General features: G+C 48.5%; 1 protein-coding gene across 2 annotated transcripts in view; it reads left to right on the top strand.

Moving 5' to 3' along the window:
• The window catches only part of TBXA2R (thromboxane A2 receptor), a 475380-nt gene that overhangs the window by 368560 nt on the left and 80413 nt on the right, over positions 1-26407 (top strand). For both annotated transcript variants that reach the window (XM_069649435.1, XM_069649436.1), the window contains exon 3: positions 22751-23801. In XM_069649435.1, coding sequence (XP_069505536.1) covers positions 22950-23801 — 852 coding nt within the window. In that variant the 5' untranslated portion in view covers positions 22751-22949. The remainder of the gene's footprint in view (positions 1-22750; positions 23802-26407) is intronic.

Consider the following 26407-nt stretch of genomic DNA (forward strand, 5'->3'; position numbering starts at 1 on the left):
GTGCTCTTAAGAATATAAAAAAACAAAAGCCATTTTGCCAGAATTCTACTCAAACGTCCTAGCCCAGAATTCTACTCCAACGTTATTGCAACAGCACCACCTTCCAGTTGATGAGGTTGAAATTCCAAGAACCCTGCGTAGCCCGTAATACGCTCCACCATACAGGTCCTGTAGTCCTCACAAACAAATTTAAAACATTTCTCCCTTTGCTCTTCAAATGCACATTTATTGATCCCATATAAATATTGACTAACAAAATGGGCTGACTTTTCTTTGTCAACTCGATTAGTCCTCCTCTATAATTCACTATTACAATTTCTTCAGAAGGATGAAAATTCCTTGTCTTTTAGAGAAAAGCAGACAACCTCCCTCTTCTCTAAATAAGTTAAATTTCTGTATTTGTTTCTGTTACTCATGTTTTTTCTTCTTTCACCCTCAGTGGGCTGTCACATTAGCCTGCTAGAATTGTGCCATGTACCAAGGTGCCCCTCTGGGGAAGCAAGCTGGACTATATTAGAAAACGTAAACATAAACTTCACCCGCTTCTGAAAAAACACCTGCTGCGCTCAGATTTGTACTGTAATGGCAACCCACCCTCTTCCTGTAGACTGTAGCTCGGGAATCCGAGATGCAACAGAAGGTGTTAATCAGTGTCTGCTCAAGTGTACAGAAAACATTCACTCCTTCAGACGAAAAGCCAGACTCCAAGTGGTTTCAACACCTTAGAGAGGTGAAACTAATTAAATCTTAGCAATTCATCTCTTTTTGTGATCAATAGGTGTCTCTCTTTGCCACGGAAGTCCATACACTATTTATATGTACACAAGCCAATTGACTGTCTAGCTTTTGATGCAATCAGTAGTGACGCGCCTGCCCACACCTCTCATACACTTAGAGCGTTTGGCCTCTGGCTATAGATCAGGCTATAGCATTGATTGTTCGCAGCACATGGTCAGGCTCTTTTCTGGATGCTTATACTCTAATGCCATATAAAGAAGTAACAATGTATACAGTGATGGATGACCGTCTTCAGTTCCCAATGAGCACCTCATTGGTGAGAGCTAGGGTGTGATCTTGCACCTCCTAAAGAAGGGCAATGTACTACACATAGATTTAACCAATTATTACCACTGCTTAATTCATTTCTTGCAGTCTTGTATTGTATACCTGGCGTGCTCCCGCAACCTTAGTGTAAAGGCAGGATAGCTATTTGTGGAATTTGTTGGTTGAGCGAATTGTCTTTGCCCTCATGCACATAGCCCCCTCTACAAAAAAGAGAACTCTTATGACTCTTATGTTCATCTATTGTGATTCCCTATTTCAAATGTGCCTTACCCAGCAGAAAGTGTGTGTTGTTTCCCAGTGAGCCATAGAGATTCCGAATTAATGCCCCAGAGTGTCTGGGATGTAGCACAGCTGTTTACCACTCTGAATAAATCTTCCCAGAGAGACATTCAACCATGGAAAAACAGTGCTAATCTTTTAAAACTCCATCCAGGGCAGAAATTCCATTAGAAGGTGAAAAGCTGAATGTTTGGCAATCATTTCTCTGGCCACCCGATCTCAGTAGCGGCCCTAGTCCAGCTATCTAGGTGAAAATCCTGGCCTTTATAATTGAGAGCAGTCTCTAGTTAATCCCCCAGGTGACTGTCACAGTTTAGAAAGTCGTCTGGCTGCTGCGGACCCTGAAGTTGATCTTCCCATTGCTAGAACAAGAGCTAAAAACATCAGCCGTGGTGGCACTGGACCTTTCCCGAATCCTCTGTGCAGACACTCTTTACCTTGCGCTCCCGCATTCATTCTTTCCCATTAGTAAGGATTGAAATATGCTGCTGCTCCGGCTACATCGGTAAGAGATGCCGAGAGGATATGACTCCCATTCGTCATGCCTTACACTGGCTCCCAGTCTAGTTACAAGTCAATTTTATAATCCTATGCGTTGTCCACCATTTAACCTCGACTTGGTTCTAGGTTTTGAGCAGGTATGTTACAATAACATCTTTCCACCTGGACTCTGAGATCATCCTGAGCTCTTTGATTAATCTCACGTAACTGTCGGAGAACACGCGGACAGTAGAACATTCCGGTTTTTCACTCAAAAGGCTCCACAACATCTTACCCCCTCCATAAGGGAAATATATTTCTTTTGTTTATTAAAACTATAAAGCAGGCCAGTTGAAGAGGCACTCATGTGTAACTATCCTCTTTGTAGATGCTCTTCCAAATGATCTACTTACAACATAACAAAAGCCACTAGTGACTCTAAATACCTGTACATAACATAACATGATATAACATCATTTAGTACCCGGCGGGGACGTGGTTTCAGCCGCCCAGCCAATGAGGAGGGTCAGAATGGGGATTTTACCACATGGTTAAGCCCCCGCTCAGAGACTTCTCTGAGCTGGAGGCCACCATCTTCTCCTGCCGTATAATCAGGTGAGTGTTCTTCTGCCCCCCTGTGTCCCCATCCCTCCCATCCCCCACTTCCCCTTTTCCACATATTTAGCCCCTCCCCACTTAACTTGCGCTGCTGTTCCTCGCGACTAGCTGCCATGGAAAGGGAGAGGGCACTGCGTGCAGTTCCCTTCTCCTGATCAATGGTAGCAATCTTATTTTGTGCTTTTTAAAAAAAGTTTAGAGACGGTCAACACGTTGTTTCTCAACTATTAAAAACAAAACACTATTAGTACCCCAGTGAGGTGGGGCTTCCAGATTGTGCATTTGCACAAATGTCCCTCATATTTTGCCATCCTGTACACCTGATACAGCCTCCCGTACCATGAGGTGTGGATTCCAGATTGTGCATTTACACAAATGTCCCTCTTATTTTGCCATCCTGTACACCTGATACAGCCTCCCGTACCATGAGGTGTGGATTCCAGATTGTGCATTTGCACAAATGTCTCTCTTATTTTGCCATCCTGTACACCTGATACAGCCTCCCGTACCATGAGGTGTGGATTCCAGATTGTGCATTTGCACAAATGTCTCTCTTATTTTGCCTTCTTGTACACCTGGTACCATGAGGTGTGGCTTCCAGATTGTACATGTATACAATTGTTTAACTTATTTTGTCTTCTTGTACACCTGATGCAGCCCCTGCACCATGATGTGTGATTTTCCAGTTTGTGCATTATACATGTTTTTTCCTACTGTTGTAACTTTCTGCTTAGTCCTACATCACGTGGACCTTGCCATCCCACTTATACTGTAACTAGCGCCTAGAAGACTCAGGGTTTTGTGCAATGAAATAAATGTAAAAAATAAAAAAATAAAGAGCAATATTATCTGAACGGGGGGGGGGTGGGCATTACCGGGTCAGGTAATGCCCCGGCTATTTTTAAAGCCCTTGCTTCGCTCGGGCTTGTAACTGGCCCTGGGCATTACACGACCCGGTAATGCTCCTCCCCCGCTATGGTAATATTGCTTAAATAACACATGGATGGTGGGTGGGTAACAGTGCATGTAGTACTTTGGAGTGATGCGCCCATTTTGTCTGGATATGATTGCTTTTCAATAATAACACACAGATGAACCGTCTATCCCACAGTAGTGCAGAACGCAGCTACTTGGATACTGAAATGTATCACTCTCCATGACCTAGCAAGAATAGCATAGCAGTACCCGAAGCTCCACCTGACGGTACACAGATCAGGACATGGCCTGCTCGCTGTGTTTAGGCTTCCCCACCCCACATTGCAGAGGGACCGCACATCAGGACCGTAGGGCCTAGATTAAGCAATGCACGCCTAATGGAAATCACCCAGGCCTCAGTGAGCTAGATGTCTTAGCAGCCCCCCCACTTCCCCGTCACCTGACCTTCCTATGGTCGTGTGCTGATGTTTACAAAGGTTGACTGATGAGACTCTAGTACCCAACCGCCCGTATAGTATTACGATGCTCCGCCCGAGTGGGGGGAAAGAGGACGAATGTTGAACCATAAGTAAACAAGCTGATCAGAACCAGATGATGTTGGACGGATGCCGTTTTCTCATTTTACCAGTTGTTCTTTCAGAATGAACATCCTAATGTTTGTGCAAAAGTTAATCTTGCCTGTTAGCCTTTTTTGCTGCTATATGAAATGTCCTATATGAAGGCGCTGTAACCCGTGGCCCCATGGGGCCAAACTAGTGTGCTATATGCTTGCCCTCGAGGGAACACTTGGAAAGAAAAGACACAGACACCAGTGCAATGAAGGATTTTATTGAAAGTCTAGTGTGGGTTTTGTTTGTAAGGTGTGTGTGTGTGTGGTCTGTTTGACTCTGTGTCTGTGTCCATTCAGCCCACCATGGGGATGGCTGGAATGTCAAAAGTGAAGAAAGGAACAAACGAATAGAACCCCACTGCCCAGTAATGGGCTGGGGAGAGAAGCACATCCAGAGGGATTTGAAAAAGGACAGTTGAGGACAAAAGTAAAAGGAGTGAGACTTACCTGTGGGGGGTTGCTGCCTCAAGCTTCCCCCCAGTGCCTTAATCCATCCAGTAGCACCAGGGGGTGCATGGGCGAGGCCCCTAGAGACTGATTCCAGGGGGGCTGAGCTGATTTGCCAGGGGCAGATCAGCCACGTTTTGAGGGGCGGCCAAGACCGGGCTGGCAGCTACGCCCGTGACCAGCGATGCAGGCCCTTCAGTGTAGTCCTCCCAGGCTGTGTATGCCAGGATCAGCCCAGGTGGTGAAGTGAGGAAGCAGCGGAAAGCCCGCTCCATCCTACGGGGTGAAGAAATAAGTACCGGGTTGGCCTTGGTGGCCTACCCTGGTAAAGAGAAGGTGGTGAAGTCCCAGACTGCTCCGTTGAGAGGCCCAGGTGAAGCAGGCCCTGGGCCGCCCACCGGAGCGGTCTGGGTGAAGGCAAGTGGCGCAAAGATCTGTTGAACCGCGGAGTGTGGCAGTGAGCATGGTGGCATCCCCATGGCAACGGGGATGCAACTGTAAACCAAAATAGTGCCTTGGTGTGGAAGTGATGTCTGGTGAGCCCCCCAGGCTAGTGGACCCAAACAGTGCAAATAAAACATGCTCTGTGGTGGTGACAGCTGGTGGGCCCCCAGCCAAGGGGGCACACCCAAAATAATTATTACCGCAAGGCGCGGCAGTGAAGTGCGGGCAGACCCCCACTTGCTCAGGGGGCCGCCCAAGTTTGTGATGGGAGAGGGGCAGCACAGCGATGGCCGGTGGACCTATGTGGTGGATGGGGACCCCATGCAGAAAGAAGAGGGGCCAGGCCCCTCAGCTAGCAACCAGCACTTTCCAGCTTGTCATCAGGAGCAGCTCTGCACCCAATCGCCCAAAGCCAGCACCCCAAGGACAGACCTCAAGGTACTGAGAAGGGATGACTGACTGCAGAAGTCACTTCATTGTGACATAGTGTTTTATGTTGTATATGTGTTGTGAGTCATAAGTGTATATTTATTTAAGAATCGTTATTTGGGGTAAATGTTAAGTGGGGGTATAGAGTTGGGGTAAGCAGTGGGGGGTATGTTAAATAGGTTAACAAGTTAAGTAGGGCTAGAATGTAAAGATGGCCATCATTTTAAATAGGGGGTATAGGGTAGGTACTCTAGCGGGAGTTCGCGGAATTAGTTGGCAGCCTGCCCAAGGACCGGTGAGCTGACACAGCAGATCCCTGGTTAGATGGAGCTCACGCCTGGGAGTCCTCGGGAAATCGGGAAACATTTAAAGGTTAAGGGTGTTGAATGAAGAGGGGTCCTCGTTGGGATCCCTATACAATTCCACCTGGTGTCTGTGGCAATTAGTCATCTAAGAACTCAGGGTGTAGCCTATCTCCTGTTAACGGCAGCACCCCTCCGTATTCCCGGTGGACTGGTGGGTTGGGATTGTGTGGTAAAGAAGACAAACGTTTACCCAATAAGTAAACACACTGGTCAGAAACAGATGATGTCTGACAGATGCTGTTTTCTAATTTTACCAGTTGTTCTTTCAGTATCTTTTGAGTGATTTAAGCAATTAACATCCTAATATTTGTGCAAAAGTTAATCTTGCCTGCAAGCCTTTCTTGCTGCTATATGAAATGTCCCACTCGAAGGCGCTCTTCTGCTAATCGCATTTTATGCTGGTGCTTGAATTGTTCAACTCACTTTTTCTATAACTTAATTTCTGATTCAGTGGCAGACCCTATAATTTGCGGGCATAGAAGATTATACAGCAATACCCATACATTTATTTAATTTTATTTATTTAATGGATATTTGTAAGGCGCCTATACAACAAATGGTGCTTCAAGCGCCACAAGACAAAAAAGGGGGGGTGAACAAGGGTGAAAGATGACAATAACGGTCCTACTAGGCCTTGTGACATTTGGAACATGCAAGTGCAGTAACAAGAAGTGCAAGGGAGAGGGGGAGGTGTGTCAGCCTGCACGAAATGCGAAGCGCTACGGTGGGAAGGGAAGTGCAGGGTAAAGAGGAGAGAGTGCAAGTGAAAGGGAGGGGTGAAGGAGGGGGGAAGAGGGCCACAGGGGCTAGGGGGTGCTAAGGGTATGGCAAAAGGGTAAGTGCTAGGGATTGTATGGGGTGCAGGGGGTAAAGGTCCACATGCTAAGTGCGAGGAGGCGGATGAACTGGGCAGAGAGGGGGGAGTTGGTGCCGTGTATAACTTAGAGGAGACCAGGCAGCCAGTCACTGCGGCAGACAGGGGGGTTAGGAGTGGAGGGGGAGAGGGAAGGAAGAAGAGAACAGGAGATCCTTGAGGCGCTTCCAGGATTTAAGGAAATCTGGCTGAAGCCTGGGAGGGGCAGGGAGACCATTCCAGCAGGAGGGTCCTGTGATGAGAGAGATCTATCCCCACTCTCTGTTTAGAGAAGCGTCTGATCTGCAGAGAGTTGGAGCTAGAAGACCGAAAGGCTCTAGCAGGGAGGTATTTAGGGAGAGAGATGTAGCGCGGTCCCAGGCCCCAGAAAGCCTTGTGGGTGATGCAGAGGGTCTTGGACTTGATCCGAGCAGCAACTGGGAGCCAGTGGAGAGATCCTAGGGCTGGAGAGATGCAGTCCCTGGGCTTGAGGCAAAGGATAAGTCGCGACGTACATTCTCCTGCAGTCCAACCAAGATGTCTTACATTGTCCGTGCATCCCTGTGGATATGCGCTGGACATTCTCCTGCCCTCCAACCAAGATGTCTTACATTGTCCGTGCATCCCTGTGGATATGCGCTGGACATTCTCCTGCCCTCCAACCAAGATGTCTTACATTGTCCCTGCAGCCCTGTGGATATGCGCCAGGCATTTTTCTGCAGTCCAACCAAGATGTCTTACATTGTGCCTGCAGCCCTGTGGATATGCGCTGGACATTCTCCTGCAGTCCAACCAAGATGTCTGACGTTGTGCCTGCATCCCTGTAGATGCTGGTTCTGCTCATGCAATCCTGTAGATAGATATTGGGTTCTGCTGCTGCGGGCCCCAAATATGCACTGGCTACATTCTTATAGCCATGTGCATGCATGCTGGTTTTGCTCTTGCAATCCTACACCTATGTGATGTACTGTTCCTGAAGTCCCTTGAAAAAGTGCTTGTTTTTTGCCTTCCGTTCCATAAAGAAGGGCTGGTACTTTTCTTGAAGTTCTGTACAGAGATTATTGCCCTTGCAGTACAACATAGAAGTTCTAATCCTGTCACTGCAACACTGAATAGACATGCTGGTACGAGCTCAAGAAAATGTAATATCCCTGTACACTAGTACTTTCCCCACAGACCTACTTAGAAATGCAAGTAAGATCTCCAAAGACCGGCATATACATTTGTAAACATTTTTATTTGTATTGTTTAAAGCACAGACCTAGCTCGAGAGCATCGGGGCACAGTACAGAGTGTGGGTAACCAACATTTTGGCTGTCATCTTTTAACAGTAGTGCAGTACTGTGTAGTCTGTGCGTCGGTATGTGTGTCCATTGGAATTAGTCCTTGGTCAGGTGTTGTTGAAAGTGCCATGTTTTGAGAGATTTGAGAAATTGGAGAATTGTGTGGCCATTTCGAGCTGACACCAGGATCGAGTTCCAGAGGGTGGGTGCATGAAAAGAGAAGGATTATTTGAGGGTACTCTTTTTGCGGATGAGTTCTAATTCAAACCGATTGGTCGATATGCTGCACAAGGAGCGTGTGCCACCAGATATGTGGAGTTTAGCCACCAGGTACGGTGGTGTGCTACTCATGACTACTTAGTAGATAATAGATGCAATCTTGAACAGTATCCTGGCTTGGAGTGGAAGCCAATGTAGTTTGCATAGGATGGGAGTCATTTCTGTAAGTTTCTGTGCTCCTGTAATAAGACGTGCTGCAGCGTGGTGGACTGATTTTAGGGGAGCCAAGTGAGCAGCTCGGATGCCCGTCAGGAGAGCATTTCCTCCATCTATGTGCTAGACTACAAGGGCTTGCATTATGGTCCGGAAGTCCTGCAGCAGGATGAAGGATTTCATTTTTCAAAGGGTAGAGATTCTGAGACAGGCTATTTGGGCCTTCTTGGCTATGTGTTTCTATGAGTTTCTGGAAGCACAGGCTGTTGTCAATTGTGAAGCCTAAGGGTTTTGCTGAGTCTGAGAGTTGCGGATCCAACCCTTTGAGGCACATACCATTGAGTCATTGTTGGACTAATTGGTTTTTTAGCATCAGGCCCAATGAGGACAAATTCAGTCTTGCATGGGTTTAGCTTGAGGTAGGCAGTCAACATCCAGGACTGGATGATGGCTAGGTAATCGCAGAGGCAAAGGATGTCCTGCGTGCTATTTACTTTCATGTACAACTGAGCATCGCCCGCGTATTGGTGGATGGCTATATTGGGATCTTTGAGCAGAGTGCCCCAAGGCTCCATGTAAAGTTTAAAAAGGATTGATGAGAGGATGGAGCCTTGGGGACTCTGCAGGAGTCCTGGAGTCGGTTAGAATGCAACAAGCTCATGTGCACAGCCTGGTGTCTGCCTGAAAGGTGGGAGGTAAACAAATTCAGGACAGTGCCAGAGAATCCCATCCTGTCAGCAAGGGGGAGAGAAGGAAGCAGTGGTTGATGGTGTCGAATGCAGCAGAGAGGTCAAGGAGGACAAAGAGCCATGAGTCCCCCTTATCAATGATTTGGAGGGCACCATCCACTACATGGATGGTGGCTGTCTCGATGCTTCACTTGGAGTGGAACCCTGACTGATAGTCATTTAGGAGGTGGAGTTGGTGGATTCTGGTGAGTAATTGTGTATCAATTACTTTTTCGAAGATTTTTCCAAGATTTTGCCAATTAACGTGAGGTTCGCAATGGGTCGGTAGTTGGCTAGGTCATCAGGATCTAGGGTTGGGTTTTTTCAAAAGAGGTCATATTAGCCTTGAGGCGGTATGGGAATGAGCCTTCTGCGAGGGAGGCGTTGATGATGCTGAGGAGCGCTATGAACACTGGGCCCATCAATTGTTTGATGATGGAGGCCGGAATTATATCGTCCGATTTAGAAGTAGGTTTGAGGGAGGCAATCATTTTTAGGAGATACAGAGGAAAAAGAGAAGAGAATTCAGCCCAGAGGGGCTATGTCTGTGCCGGGTTGCACGGGATGCTGATGCTGTGAGAGTTTGATTAAATGTTCTCTCAGATTTTGTCTATTTTTTTTAAAAAAACAATGGCCCTCATTACGACCCTGGCGGTAAGTGAAAAACGATGCCGGTAAAGGATTACCGGCATCGCTTACCGCTATGCCCGATTATGACCTGAGATAGCGCTATTAGTGGCACCATAATCAACCGTGCCGGTAAAAGCGCCAAGGGCGCGGGCACGCGACCCCCATGCCATAAATACCGCCACGGCGCTAAGTGGGGAACATTACAAGTCACGCGGACATGCAACTAACGCCTTTGTGAAGGCCGTAAAGTACCTTACCGCCATGGTGCTAATACCACCATCGCGAACCAACCGTAAATGGCCATGTGCAGTGTTCCCAGCTGCCACAGGTGCTCTCAATCAGCACAGGTGGAGGCAATACAGACTGGGCAAGCACAAAAGGAGCACACCCCACCCCATCCCTTCCCACACCCAGTCACACTCCACAATGAATGCAATACTACTAGCAATGCTGTGGCTGAAGGACCTGATTGCAGTGGAAGTGCTACAACAACAACTACAAGAAGAACAACAACAGGCAGCACAGAGGAGACGCAGGAGGAGAAGGAGGGCAAGGCAGGGCCAGCATGCCCCACCAGCACAGCCAGTGCCACCACGCAGGCAGCCCCCAATCCCACCCATCAGAGCCAGTCCATTCAACCTAACCGCCTGGACCGGGACACCATCACCACCATTGTGGACATGACGACATTTTCAGCCTCATTGAAACACGCACCGCCATCCCACCCCTACTGAAGGTAGTGTCTGTGCTCCACGTCCTGGCCACAGGCACCTACCAACACACAGTGGGGCAACTGCATGGAATTTCACAACCATTATTCTCACGTACGTTGAACCAAGTGCTTGATGCCCTCCTCAAGCACACAGACAAACACATTTCCTTACCACGGACTGCCCAGGAGATCTCAAACACCAAAGTGGGTTTCTATTCACTGGCCGGCATACCTGTTTACATTGGCGCTATCAACTGCACCCATGTGGAATTGGTGGACCCACATGCCATGGAGGTAGCGTACCGCAACCGTAAGCTATACCACTCAATCAACGTGCAAATGGCATGTGACTCAAACAAGATCATCACACATTGTTGTGCTCGATACCCCGGATCAACCCATGATTCAATGGTCCTGCGGAACTCCACGATTCCACGCTACATGGAGCGACATGCAGGGCAGAGATCCTGGCTTCTTAGTGAGTCGCATGTTAGGCTCATGGAAATGTGTTGTGGGTAGGTGATTGGGGCATAGATGTATACTTCACCTGGCTGAGATGGGGGGGGGAGATGCATACTTCACCTGGCTGAGATGGGGGGGGAGAGATGCATACTTCACCTGGCTGAGATGGGGCTAGAGAGATGCATACTTCACCTGGCTGAGATGGGGGGATGCATACTTCACCTGGCTGAGATGGGGGGGAGATGCATACTTCACCTGGCTGAGATGGGGGGGGAGATGCATACTTCACCTGGCTGAGATGGGGGGGGGGGGAGAGATGCATACTTCACCTGGCTGAGATGGTGGGGAGAGATGCATACTTCACCTGGCTGAGATGGGGGGGAAATGCATACTTCACCTGGCTGAGATGGGGGGGGGATGCATACTTCACCTGGCTGAGATGAGGGGGGGAGAGATGCATACTTCACCTGGCTGAGATGGGGGGGAGATGCATACTTCACCTGGCTGAGATGGGGGGAGATGTATACTTCACCTGGCTGAGATGGGGGGGGAGAGATGCATACTTCACCTGGCTGAGATGGGGGGGGAGATGCATACTTCACCTGGCTGAGATGGGGGGGAGATGCATACGTCACCTGGCTGAGATAGGGGGGGAGAGATGCATACTTCACCTGGCTGAGATGGGGGGGAGAGATGCATACTTCACCTGGCTGAGATGGGGGGGAGATGCATACTTCACCTGGCTGAGATGGGGGGGGGAGATGCATACTTCACCTGGCTGAGATGGGGGGAGATGCATACGTCACCTGGCTGAGATAGGGGGGAGAGATGCATACATAACCTAGCTGCGAGTGCCACAGGGAATGGAGCAAGCTCATACCCCAAAAGCAGCCCAGACTGTACCTGACACCTGACCACATAATGCAAGATGTAAGCAGCCCTACCATGCGAATGAAGCGGTGTCCTAACCATCCCACAGACATCTGTATGTGCACTGTACCAAATCAGACCGCACCCCCCTCAACAAAATGCAGTTACAAGCAATGACTATAGCCAATACATAGCACAAAACACCATGAACTGAAAGGCCAGTCCCCCATTACTGCGTACAAAGGAGTCACATGAGGGTCAAATACATCAATACACCACCACACTGACACAGAGGCCCAACGAAATTGCATGACACCATTTGTTGTGCCTAGTGAGTGCATCATGAGGCTGACATCAACGTTGCCAGGATGAGAGCATACAAATAACTGGACATCTGCAAGATCACAGAAACAACGGTCGTGGACTGACACAGTGCATGTGCACTCACAAGCCACTGGACCCCCAGCGCACACTAATCGATGACATGCAAAACAGTCCATTAGAGGAATACACACATAGCAGTCACATCGTGTGACTCCATTCATGCATGAAAATGGGGTTGAGATGAAGAAATAAATGCATGCCATGGTGTCATTTAATGAGGTCAAACCTGATGAGTTGACTTACACATACATTGTTGCCCACATGCAGGTGATGCAGGCTATCCCTTGAAGCGGTGGCTCCTTACCCCAGTCCGGAACCCACAGAACAGGCACGAGGAGGACTATAATCATGCCCACACATGAGCCCGTGCGGTGATTGAGCAGACATTTGGCCCCTTGAAGGCACGGTTTCGCTGCCTCAGCAGGTCTGGTGGGGCACTCCTGTACCGCCATGAGAAGGTGGCAAAGATCGTCATGGCATGTGCCATGCTACACAATATGTGCATCAGAATGAATGTGCCCCTGCCCCCTGACGCAGAACAGCAACCACCTGACGAAGAGGATGAGGAGGGTGGGGATGGGGCAGCACCTCAGGGAGGAAGCGATGCACAGGAGGGACGTGACATGCGTCGGACTCTGATCAACCAAATCTTCTAGCACACATGGATGGGGGGTGTCACATGGAGATGGCACTTGGGGCACTGGGTGTGTCAGGGACATGGACACTGTAGATTGTTAACCAATAAAGCACACGTACGCAATAAGCAATGTCCACACGTGATTTCTGCATAACCAAAAAGTGCATTGAAAAGGTAAATCTAAGTGAACACACCTACCGCCCCACACACCCACTAACCCCTCCCCCCTCTTCTCCCCAACACACCCACTCCCTCCTCCCCCCTCTACTCCCCAAAACATGGTGTGGATGAATGTGCACAACTGCATCATGTGGCACCAGTTCACAAGACTGCGCCTATTGGCATCCCCGCTCCCAGCACCCGGTGCACCCCTGTCGGAACGCCGCAGGTTCCTGCCCGTTCTGCGCATGGGGCTGGTTCTGGTTGAACTGGCAGCCGCGGAAGAACTGGGTTGCTCACTTGGATGCATGTCCCGCATTGTTTGTACTAACTCAGAAAGAATGTGCCGCACCGCGGCCAGTTAGGCACATAGGTCCTTAGAACTGGACTCGATAGCAGACCTAAGAGTAGCAGCACAATCACGCATTTCCTCCCTAGTGCTGGTGCATTCTGTGACATGCTGTGTCAACAGGGCTGTAAATTGCTGTTGGCGCGTAATGATTTCCTGCATTGCCTCTTGGGTGTTGTGGCCTGTAGCTGATGGTTGTGGCGTGTCCATTATACTGCTGCCCTCCTGCACATGTGCGGTTGGGCTGGGAGTAACCGGCAAAGAGTTTCCAGGAGATAGCCCCTGTATGATGCTGTCATGCTGGCTGCATGGGGACAGGTAGGGGGAATGCAGGGGGCCAGTGGGGGGACTCACAACATTATCAACATCCCCTTCCTCGTTGTCGGAGATCGCTGCGGTGGCAGCAGTTTCACCGATGGTGCTGCTTTCTGCAGATCCAGTGCCTTCGGCGGACAACACTGCGCAGATGGTGGATGTCGGTGGCGCCGAAGTGGTGGACTTGGTAGCCATCGGTGCCGTGGCCTGTGCTGTGCTGTGGGACATTTCCTGTTGTTGGGGTTTCCTTGTTCCACCTGAGGTGGACGAACGGTGTTGTGCCTCTTCGGCCCTGGCCCTCTTAGCAGTGGTTGCACCTGTGTCATCATCGGCGCTGTCCGAATGTGAGCCTGGGGTGAACCAAAGGAGGGAGAGGGTTAGTGATGGGTCTATGGGCATTGAGCAGGGATTGTGATGGCTGCATTTATTTTGATTGCTGGATGGTTCACATTGGAGGCAGTGACATACAGGTAGTCTCACTCTTAGGTGGTTGATGCATGGAGGCATGTAGGTAGCTACAGAAACGGGGAGCATTATGCATGTGTACAAGGTGGAGGTCTTGTGCTAATGTGTCCGGTGGACCCTGGTATGCATCATTGCACTTCCCAATCATCTGGACATCATCGTGGTGAGATTGGCATAGTTGGTCTTGAGGCACCTACCTGCATCGCCTGATGTCGGGGCTCCTCTCTCCATGTCTCCAACTCCCTCAATGCTCTCCATGCCTATAGTGGCGGCACATATCTCCTCCCACGGCTGTAGTTTTAGGGGCGACTCAGCACCTCCACCAGTCACCATGCCGATATTCCGATTTGCCCCCAGCATGCTTCTGACGCGGAGACGTAGATCGTCCCACCGCTTGCGGCATTGTTTGGCAGTGCGGGGTGTTGTGCCAACAGCACTGACCCTCTGGGCGACCATGGCCCATATTGCCTTTTTTCTCTGCAGCGCCGGTCTGGTCATCTCCGTGGAGAACACAACATCAGCATGCTCTTGGAGTGTTTCGGCTAACATTGTTAGCTCCTCCCTTGAAAAGCGCTCCTGGCGCAGCCAATCTCCGCTCATTTTCAAAACTTAAGCATCGTGATGTCAAAGGGGTGGTGTAGTAGGTTTGTGGAAGTTGTGGGGGTCAGGTGTCTACTGGTAACAGAGGATGGCAATGAATTGTGTTTTTAAAGATGGCTGCCGTGCTCTTTCCCGTTCCTGTGCGGTGACGCTCCTTCCGGATCCGCTTATTTACAGTCACCGCTAATAGCGATTCGCGTTAATTGCCGTTACCGCTATTAGCTGTGACAGCTAATGTCGATGGCTAGGGTGGCGGAGGTGCTATTTGCACGGCATACGATGCCGGTAAGTGGGATTTTACGCACTTTAGCGGCATGGCGGTGATTCCATTACCGGCATGGCGCAATGCTTGTGCCCGAGAACTCGTAATGTGCCGCTTTTAGCGGTCTCCGGCCAGCACGGACACGTTATTTGCGCCATGCCGGTAATGGCCGATACTTACCGCCAGGGTCGTAATGATGGCCAATGTGTTGGTTCCATCGCATTTTTCCTGAGTTGCTGGTTCCTCAGGATCAGATGAGGGTTTGGTACAATTCTTTACTACTTCAAAGAGGGCTTTGCTCCTGTTCAAGACTGCAGCAAATGTGGTGGATTAGTAAGCTACTTTGGCCTTGGTAATCACAGTCCTACTGTTTTCGCTGAGAGATTTGAGGTTGGTGAGGTCTCCCGAGTTATGGTTTTTGCACCACCATTTCTCTAGAGCTCTGATTGAGCAATTGTTGGAGGCTAGCTTGGGGGTGTACCATGGCACGGGTGGTTTGATCTTTGGCCAGCTGATTTTAAGGGGGCATGAGTGCTCACTAGTTTCATAGCAGAGTAGCTGAATAGTTCCAGGAGGCCCAAGGCATTTCCTGTGGTGGGGAAGTCTGCAAAGTTTGTTTCCAAATTATTGACTGGGAAGGTTTTGAATAAGTGGTGTTGAGTGTGGGGGCGTTTAGCCTGACCTTTGTGAACCGTAGTCGAGTGGGTCGCTGATAATGAGATGGCAGCTAAAGGGATAGGAAGTGACACTGACAACATTTTGTTTTTCATTGGGTCTGCACAGGTGATGCAGCGGGATGATGCGAAGACTAATTCTAGGGTGTTGCCTGTGTTGTGCGTAGGGGAGCACTATTTGCTTAAGGTCCATGGAAGTCATGAGTGTGAAAAGCATGCTTCGAGTGTGGTTGTCAGTCTGTGACTTTGGGATTTTAAAATCACAGAGAAAGACATTACTAGAATGTGCTAATGTGGCAGAGCAGAGTAAGTTGGAGATGTCTTCAATGAAAGAGTCACTCCTGTGCGGTGGTTTGTAGATGAGGTGGAAGGTGATGGATTCCTTGTGCGATAAAGGGAACCAGCAGGTGGGTGATTCAAATGAGCTTGTTCTGGGAGAGGGGATGATGGAGCATGGCCAGTCGCCCCTGTGGATGATTGCCTCTCTACCTCTTGCCTTTCCTGGCCAGTCGGCATGTTCGATGCACTAGCCTTGGTGTAGGAGGACGTTGAAAACATGTGGTGAGGATGGGGTGAACCATGTTTCAGTAATGAACAGGGCATCAAGGTTGTTGTACAAGAAGAGGTCACCAATCTCTGCAGAGTGAGCAACTGCTGAGCGTGCATTGATCATCATGAGAGGGCATGTGCATGTGGTCTGAGGATGTTGGATGGGAGCAAGGGCAATATTGATGAGGTTCGCTAGGATAGCATGCCGGGGATGCCCAGGGCACTTGGCCATTCGAACCCTATTGAGAGTGGGGATTAGCTGTGGGGGGAGAAGACACATTGTGGCATCTTTTGGTGAGTAATAGTAGTAGCGATTAGTTTGTAGATGAAATGCCATTTAGCGGACCAGGTCCTTGGCCTTATCAGGCCCAAACAGGCACAACAAAGTGGTGCGGTCCTTGTATTCACCCGTGCTTTGCTGAGGACGCTGGTGATGAGGACGCCTAAGGACGACTGATTAAATAAGTGGTGGGTGGAGCACCTGAGTGATACAGCCTGGTAACGTGACCAGCAGCCTACTCAATGCTGTCTGCCTAGAACTGGCCTATAGTCCTTAAGTAGAGGCTTGGAAGGCACACAAACTGGAGACTGGTGGCGCAACTGAGTAGCAGGACCTGGTCACATGACCAGTAGCCTACTCAATGCTGTCTGCCTGCAGTTGTCGAGAATCCTTAAGTAGAGGCTTAGAAGGTATGAAAACTGGAGGTGGGTGGAGCAACTGAGTGCCAGGGACTGGCCACGTGACCAGCACCCTACTCAATGCTGTCTGCCTGCAGCTGGCCTAGAGTCCTTAAGTAGAGGCTTGGAAGGCACGAAAACTGAAGGTGGGGGGAGCAACTGAGTGGCAGGGCCTGGTCACGTGACCTGCAGCCTACTCAATGCCTAATAAATGCTGGCCATATCCCTTCTGAGTTACATATGGGTGGTGGCACTTTCCCCACATATCTGCATACAAGTGTGTTGGGAAGGGGGCACAGTCTTCCCACACCCCCAAGAGCTTAAGAATAAGGCAAAGACCATGGAAGGTAATGAAAGAGACCAAGGGGGAGGGGGCTGCACTTAAAGGATTCTACACAATCATATTATCGCATGCTTATAGATGTAGTGCACATGCAGCCATCTTAGATATTAGCAGCCATATTGGAACATAAGGCCTAAACGCAGTGCCGCAGCCAACATCCCAGGCATAGGCCATGAACATGAGGAAAATACAAGGTTGTATCCTGGGCAACGAGGAGAAAGGTCAGAGCCACAGAGATCCATAAACCCTTCATTGTTCTAAAATGTTGCCAAACTTCATACTCTGGGATGAATGTACCCTGCAAGGCCACAGGAGGAGGGCTGAGTATCTTGTATGAGATGATTGCACAAGAAGGAGGCACGGGCCTCCGACCCCCACCAGCCCCAATTCTAAGTTATAGCACCCAAATGCCTCAGCTTTAGGACCTCTGAATTTCAAGGTATACGCCAGTCCCAGACCACTGACCATAAACCTGTTAGACCCCCGATCCATCTAAAAGATCAGAAAGCAGAGCTTTCCTGCCTTCACTTCTGGGTCACGTGATTTGTACTGCGAGGAGCAGGGAGAGATGAAATGATACCCCAGAATGAGGGTGGACGACCTTGGAGAAGTGCCTCCCTATCTGGGAGCGAGTGAAGTGTGTGAGTTAGTATGAACTGTTGTTCACCCCCTACACCCCCGGGCTCCTGTCTGCTCGTATCAGGTGCATTGCTACATAGATAGAGATGTCTTGTCTAGTTTGGGAATAAATTACTAATTGCACAACCTGTGACAGACGACGAGTGAGTCTCACCAACCAGCCACACGTTTTTCTACTGTATGGAATGATGTCACTGATGACACTTTGTATCTTTATAATGTGCTGCTCATTCAGATTCTGACAGAACATTCTGCGGCAGCAGAGTTCTTTGTAGCCGCTTTCCATTTTTGTGCAGAAGTAAACCTGTTATCCTTGCAAGTGGTTTATTGGACTTTTTTCCCTAGCTGGTTGTATTTTTTTCTGGTGTGAGACTCTAGGGGGCTTTCCTACAAGTGCCAAAGCTGATACTTTCATGCTAGGTCTGCATCGAAATGCTCATAATATCCCTACATACATATACGCCATGTGTTTTTACTATCCCGACAAGCCTATGAAGAAGTGCTGGCACTAAGTGCATAAAGTGCATAAAAGTGCAGGGACTAAACCCATATACCTGTATAGGAGTGCCAGAGCTTTCCCCGCAGACCTACATAGGAGTACGGGAGCTATCCCCTCAGACCTGCATAGAAGTGCTGCTACTATCCCGACAGACCTACGTAGAAGGGCTGGCCCTATCCCTGCAGACCTGCATAGAAGTACTAGTACAATCCCGGCATAGCTAGCTGCATGGAAATGTTGGTATTATCCCTGAAAACCTATGCAGAAGTGCTGGTACTATCCCGACAGACCTACGTAGAAGGGCTGGCCCTATCCCTGCAGACCTGCATAGAAGTACTAGTACCATCCCGGCATAGCTAGCTGCATGGAAATGTTGGTATTATCCCTGCAAACCTATGCAGAAGTGCTGGTATTATCCCGACAGACCTACGTAGAAGGGCTGGCCCTATCCCTGCAGACCTGCATAGAAGTACTAGTACCATCCCGGCATAGCTAGCTGCATGGAAATGTTGGTATTATCCCTGCAAACCTATGCAGAAGTGCTGGTACTATCCCGACAGACCTGCATAAAAGTGCCAGTGCTCTCCTGGCAAAACTGATTACACCTGCTGGTACTGTGACAAGTCCTTCAGTCACTGAACCAGCAAGTGCGGTGCACGAGAACCCTTTGCCAAGGCGGGTCAGAGGATAACCCCCCTGTGATAAAGTGCCAAGGTAAACAGTGCTCGTTATTGGACTTTTTACAAAATATATTGGCCCAAACACATATGTTTTATATACTGTTATGAAGAGGAGCTGATGAAAACATCGAATACTCCAGGGGCCACAACAGTACTTGGGAACCTTTCCCTCTGCACCAACGAAACCGGTGAACCAGTGGGTGCACAGCAGGCAAATAGTGCATGCAGCAGGCATTACTCATGTGCAGGGGCAATACCCTCAGCTTTGATATTCTGCCCAATGACGGAACAGTCCCCACGATTCGTTGGCTATGGAGGCTGCTGGCAGGGGGTTGATTTCTTTGAAGAAAATGGTCAACTCCACAGGCGCTTGCAAAACTGACGCTTTGATTAGGGTAACTCTATCATTATTCGGGCCGCTTTCTCAGGCAGCCCTAGTGGAACTGAAACAGAACCTCCATTTGTGAGGAAGAACTGTGAGTAAAAGTAAACACAGGAAAGGAAGACACATATTTGCATTTTTTTCCGTTTTCCTTTTAGGCAGCACAAAAGCAAATATGTTTCTTCCTGTCTTGTGTTTACTTTTAGTTTACTCAAAGTGTTCCTTCCCATAAACGAAGGCTCTCTTTCAGTGTTAGTATCACTGCCCGAGGGCGCGTGTGGTATTACAAGCCAGCACCCACATAGAGGGAGTTACCCTAATGAAGGCAGCATGGCTGTAAGATCCTGTCTAGCTGTTCCCCTTTCAACTCGCCATTCCAACCTCCCGTCTGTGTGTCCCGCCAAAGCGCCACGACAGAAACTCCACCACCAGCAGAAGGCCCCCGCCCATTGCCCTCAATGGAGGGGTGTAAACATTGCTCTAGAAATGAGCACGTGCAGCCGAGCATAGAGACGGGGCACAAACCAGCCAAAGGGGTTTAGGGAGGCTTCCCCCCACGAACATTTTTGTTTTAAAAAATGGTGAATATGCTTTATGTGAAAACCGGTGTAAAAAGCCATACATGTTACATTCTGATCTGTACAGTTATGCATCAAAAAATCAAATAGATACCAGTTCACCAAAAGTCCACAGAAGCATTGTCCAACATATTTCCGAATGCCTGTACCCAAAACACATTGCAGTATATCTACTGCAAGTGCGCATTCTTCATGGCTTTTTCCAATAATCGCAGTACTGCTACTGAGGGTCAGTACCTTTTATGATGCTTTCGCCCAATAATTTCAGCACTGGCACTAAGTGTATACACACACACACACAGACAAACACACACATTGACTTTGCCCAATAACGTCAGAACTGCTGCTCTGAGATGACACTTATGGTGGGATTGTCCAATAAGGCCAATACGTTCACCGTAGCTACGCACTCACGATAATAGTTGTCCTTGAAGGCAGTTACTGCTACTGTAAGTACACACTCAGGATGGCTTTGTTGACTATTGCTGGTGCAGCTATTGTAAGTCTACACTGATGATAGTTTGGTCCAATGAGGACAATAGCGCTACTGTAGGTAAATGCCCATGTTGGCCATGGTCAATACAGTAAATACACCCACTGTAAGTACACACTCATGATGGCTTTGTCGACTATTACTAGTGCAGCTATTGTAAGTCTACACTGATGATAGTTTGGTCCAATGAGGACAATAACGCTATTGCAGGTAAATGCCTATGTTGGCCATGGTCAATACAGTAAGTACTCCCACTGTAAGTACACCATCATGATGGCTTTGGTCAATAAGGAAAAGTAAGCGAAACGCTTATGCTTCACCATCGACGGCACCCTGTTCTTCCAGAACCATAGAGCCAAAAAGGCCTAAACGGCCAAGCTTCTCATCTCCACTGTTTGTAAAATCAAAGCCTTCATCCCACCGCAGGACTTCCGGACTGTAGTGCAGGTCTTGTAGTTCTGCACATCGATGGGAGAAATGCCCTCCTGATACGGCTATGAGCTGCTCACTTGCCTCCCCTAAAAGCAGTCCACCATGCTGCTCCATATCTTATTACGGGTAGGTAGAAATTTGTCTGAATCTCCCCCACCCTCTACGGAGACTACATTGACTTACTCTCCAGGTCAGGATATTGTTCAAGACTAGGTATATCATATACAAAGCAGTCACGAGTACCACACCAGCGTACCGGGCGGCTAAGCGCCACATATCTGGTGGCACACTCTCCTCAACAGCAAATCAATCAACCGGCTTGAATCACAACTCGTTTGATTTGAATGGGGCACTGCAAACTATGCGCGAGCAGGCAACAGAAAGAACACCGCTGGGCTACTCTCAGAGAAGCGTGAAGGGATGGCGTAGTGTCAGTCATGGCATGTCCAAAAACACAGAGGACTGGTATGTTTTAGCAGAACCGGTTGCGTGTCCATCGCGACTGAGCGCACTGCCGCTCCCTATTTAAGCTTGGGATGGGAAACGCAGTCATTAGCATGTTGGACAATAGCTTTCACTGAAGTGCTGCAGAGAAGTTCCAGTACGACCCTGACAGTCCCCGAGGGAAATTAAAAAATGTCCCCGACAGACTTGAAGAGACATTTTTTCAATGTCTCCTTAAATCAAGTAGAGGCAAAAGTTGTTTTTTGGGGCAGACATGTTTCCCCATTCCGATATTTGTAACAGTACAACTTTCAATGATTACTATTTTCTACAAATGATCCCAATAAAAATAACAAAATAGCATTTACCTTTTTTATAGAAACAAATATATTATTAACATATTCCTCATAGTCTTAACATTTCCTATGCAATTGAAAATGAGAGAAAGGGCCTAATTCACAGAAGAGCTTTATAATGGCAAAACCCCATTGGAAAACGTTGTGTGATGCAGGCCCAAAGTGCTTTCCTTCAAGGTTGTTTGCTGCGATGCTGTAGCGCCTAGAAATCAGGTGGACGCACACGGTTGAGAGGTTTTCTCACACCAGAAGCTTTTTGAAAGCCACACTGATTGTCCCTGTCTGTCAGACATATCGATACGAACCCACTAAACTGGTGTGATTAATCCATTAACTTTCCGACCACTGCTTTGAGACAGAACTTGTTGTAAATCACCTAGATGTGACAAGACTTTAGATAACAAAAAGAACTGCCGAAGAATGGCCATGGTACTGCATATAGTATCCATTTATAAATTGCACACATGATCAAAGCTCACAAGTACATTCTATACGCATAGCTTTTCTTTCCTCATACACACGGTTAAGCCACCTCTATGCGCCAAAATAAACATTCTGTCAAAGAACTGACAATTCTGGCCCTGGTTTCTGTGGCCGTTTTTAGAGGTTTCGCTGTGACACGGAAGTGCTAATCCCATACTCTTGTTTCTATGCCATTACACACACTCATCCATGCAGTTGCACAGGGGCTTGACGTTTCTGTGACACGGAAGTGCTTATCCCATACTCTTGTTTCTATGCCATTCCAAACACTGATCCATGCAGTTCTACAGGTGCTTGTTATTTTCACCTTTTAAGAGTTCCTGCAGAAGGGCTGGCACAGTGGCACTGTCCCTATTCCTGGCCCTGAAGGCTTTTGACACCGGCCCGTGTGGAGGCCTGATCCCGGCTGTTGAGATGAAGGGGGAGTGTTAGAGTGAGGTCAACCGCAGTTATTTACACAGCCCCCCGAGTCCAAAGGTGTCTGCTCTTAATGCAGCTGGCCCCACTCCACGCCTCTACTGCTCTGTAAATATTCCAGACGGCAGAAAGACACAAACTCACATTTCTGTTATTCTGAAACTGTCCGAGGGAAGACGAAAACCAGTTTGAGTGTGTTTATTGAATTACAGACAGGCTGACGCATGGCTGTGTGCACTGGTCCAAGATGGAACGCTAACAACAGGCTCTTGTTTTCTCCCTTTTTAAGGCCCAAGACTGAAATGAGCAGATTCCCTGATTGGTCTGAAGCCGGGAGTGCCAAGCTGAGGAGTGGAACATCTGAGGCCACCTGGCATGGGACTGCTGCCTCCGCGTGCACCGCAAGACTACCCATGAAGAGCACTATGGCATCTCCCTGCACACGTATCTGACGATTCGTCTACTCGAGCGCCTTTCCGGAAAGGAAGATGTGCCTAGAGGATACGGAAGGGGACCTGTCATGCCCCCTGCATGGCTCGAACCTGTCCAACCCAAGCTTGCCTGCGGAGCTGGGCTTCTGCTTCCGCTACGTCAACATGAACACCACCGGGGGCGACAAGAAGATGATCGCCTCCCAGTGGTTCTCCACCGTCTTCAGCGTCATAGGATTGTCCTCCAATCTCTTTGCCTTCTACGTCCTGGTAACTGCTGCCCGAAAGACGCGCAGCCGCTCCCGCTCCTCTTTCCTCATCTTCCTCTGCGGCCTGGTGATGACGGACTTCATGGGCCTACTGGTGACTGGGTGCATCGTAGCGTCCTACCACTATACAAAATTCAACTGGACCGAGGTGGATCCCTGCTGCCACCTTTGTAATTTCATGGGCTTGTCCATGGTGTTCTATGGGCAGTGCCCTCTCATTCTAGGTGCCACCATGGCTGGGGAGCGCTTCTTTGGCATCAACCGCCCCTTCTCCCGCTCCACCAACGTGTCCAAGCGCCGCGCCTGGCTCATTGTGTGCACCGTCTGGGCTTTCGCTTTCATCCTGGGAATACTCCCCATTCTGGGCCTCGGGAACTACACTCTGCAATACCCGAAATCCTGGTGCTTCCTCACGCTGCTGCACGACTCGAAGAACATCACCTTTGGCATGCTCTTTGCCCTGCTGGGCATCTTCTCAGTAGGCCTCTCCTTCGTGCTGAACACCGTCAGCGTGGTGACGCTCTGCCGGGTCTACCACGACCGTGAATCGGTCCAGAGACGCCGGGACAGTGAGGTGGAGATGATGGTGCAGCTGGTCGGCATCATGATCATTGCCAGTGTGTGCTGGCTCCCCCTGCTGGTGAGTATGGTACTCAATGTCCTCTTAGCCACCAAGGGATGGGGGAAGGGTACAAATTAAACTTTGAAGCACTTGGGTGGAAACCAGCTATAACTGGGAACTCTGACAAGTGTTTAGATGAATTCATATATTTTGCTCACTTTCGTACTGTAAATTCCCAATGTGATTTTAATTTCTTAGAAGATAGTCACATTACACCACTGGACCCTAACTAAGGAATATCATTATGTTTGCCTAATTATGATTAGCCATGGTTAGTTCTGCGGCATAGTCTGAAATGCACCTGGAACCAGCAGTGATGCCATCAGCAGCTCGATTGTACCTTCTGTTTCAAAGAATTAGATTTCCGAGCAAAAGTCCCTTATTTTCATCCATGAATGCATGTTTCGCAACAAGGTACGGGAAGAAGATTGCTGCAATGATGAAGGAATTCACTTTCTATTATAAAGGGCTTTACAAATGATGTGTGTCCCTCTGGCAGCTGGATGTTTCCAGGCCCTTTCCAACATCTTGAAACCATAAGAACTTGGGCTGTGGAAAGTTGGTTCCTTTGTAGTTTGTTGTGGGCCTGTAGAGCCATACAGGGAGTTGTTAAGCTGCTATCGCTAGTCTGTCCTAATCTTTTCATCCTTTCCTGAAAACATTTTGTAACTTCTTTTTTTCGGCTCCCACCTTTTCAAACTTTGAACCATGTAAAGCACTCCAAGAACCTCTGGGTAGGGCCAGCTCTAAACAAAAAACATAATAAAATAAATAAATAATATCCAATTCTGCAGGCGTCACGACCGGTAACGGCCCAGGACCAAAGTTAATGTGGGCCCCACTGCCATTCATAGCCTGAGAAGCTGATGGAACTGTATATTTTTGTGATTAGCACCCCAAGCCTAACCTCTAAGGAGTTTAAAGTGATTAAAGATTATTTAAAAAAAATAATAAATAAGGAAACAACTGCAACAAGAGTGCAGCTCGTTCAGAAAATGGCTGCCATAGAAATAAAAACGGGAGCTCAGAGCTCAGCCCCTCTTCGTTTTTCATGGCGTGAGAGTAGGAGGTGGTGCCGGTGAATATGGCAGAGGAGGGAGCAGGCAGCAAGGACAAGTCAATGAGGCCAGGCTGAGGAGTTTCCAGCTGGGGTGAGGCAGACAGAAGTGGTCTTGGGAATGACGGTGCAAGACATCAGGAGGAAACGCAGACTTTTACTCTGTGGTATAGCCCACCTTCCTGTGCTCCTGATTGGCTGGCACCTTCTCCTTCTCTCTGGGTGCTAATAAAAATGTGGCCCTCTGAGTGGAAGATTACATTCATTTCATAGTACATCTAAGGCATCACGTTTTGCTAACTGCTAATGAAATGTCACTTTGTGTAGGAGAGCCCAGGTTGGGGTTTTAACCAGGTGCCACTGGAGACATTTCCAAAACACAAAAACAACTGCACAGCACAGTACTAGCAGCTTCTGAGTTGTATAGAAATGGGGTTACACTAGGGGCTGTTTGAGATGGATCACTGTAGGCGTTGCCCAGGCATTGGTGATAGAATGGGATGTTTTTGGGCACATAAGCTGTATGAAATTGGCTATTCTCTGAAAGGCTGGTAGGGCTGGGACAGAGACAGTCACCCAACTGAACAGTTTTGTAGTACAAATACAGGAAAGATGGGATCTGTAAGGTTTTCCTGACTTCTTGCCAAATTTATGTTGCAGGTTTTTACCACTTTATTTACCTCAAAATGCAGGGAGATACCCCGGCAACCCCCCCTCAATCTCCAGCCCCCACTTCTATATACCATATCTCAACTTATCATCTGTATTTTTGCAGAAAAAAGTAGAACGAAATGCAGCAAAATAATTCGGCAAAAGTGTATATCGGAAACAATGTGGAACCCTAAAAGATGCAATGTAGGGCGCTTTTTTGAAGCAGCTTCCTAATCAGTAGGGATGTTCACAGCAGGTGGCCATCTTCATCCTTCAAGCTACACATAGCGACATCAGGAAAAGCTACAACAGCGGTACTAGAACTGCAGTACTTAAAGACGCTGAATATACATATTTCCTTTGAATTAGTTGCACAATTAAGAATAGGCTGGTCATTTACGTACCATTTTGACCCACAGTGCTGTTGAAGTGCAGGCCGATTATTTGGGTGGACTGCCCCTGTCTGCTCTCGTCCACAACGTCCTGAATTCAAACAGCTTTGAACTGGCCTAGCCCCCTTGTTGGGTGTCACAGTCTGCTGAACCCAAACAAAATCCCAAGTTCTGCTCTTCTGGAACAGGGGCCAGCATTTTCTCTCTATCTACTCATGCCAGTTGCTTCCGCCCACTGTTCGAACTTCTGGGGCAGATTTGAAAACATGAGTGCAATTGAAAAGAACATAGAAAATGCATCTCTTTCATTTTCACTCGGGAAATGCTCAGGCCACCTTATGCACAAAGGTAACCAGAGCATTTCAGAAGGGGCTGGACAATAGCGCCAAGATGTGTTGTCCAGCCCCCTTGCATTCATTACTCTCAACACTAATGCATGACAGACTCCCAGAAACCACTTGATTGTTCGGCGTGCTGGGATGGGCCATTAATTTATTTATTTATTTATTTATTAAATTTATATA

The sequence above is a fragment of the Ambystoma mexicanum genome, chromosome 1p (assembly GCF_040938575.1).
Source record: "Ambystoma mexicanum isolate Mex_15411 chromosome 1p, UKY_AmexF1_1, whole genome shotgun sequence".
NCBI classification, from domain to species: domain Eukaryota; kingdom Metazoa; phylum Chordata; class Amphibia; order Caudata; family Ambystomatidae; genus Ambystoma; species Ambystoma mexicanum.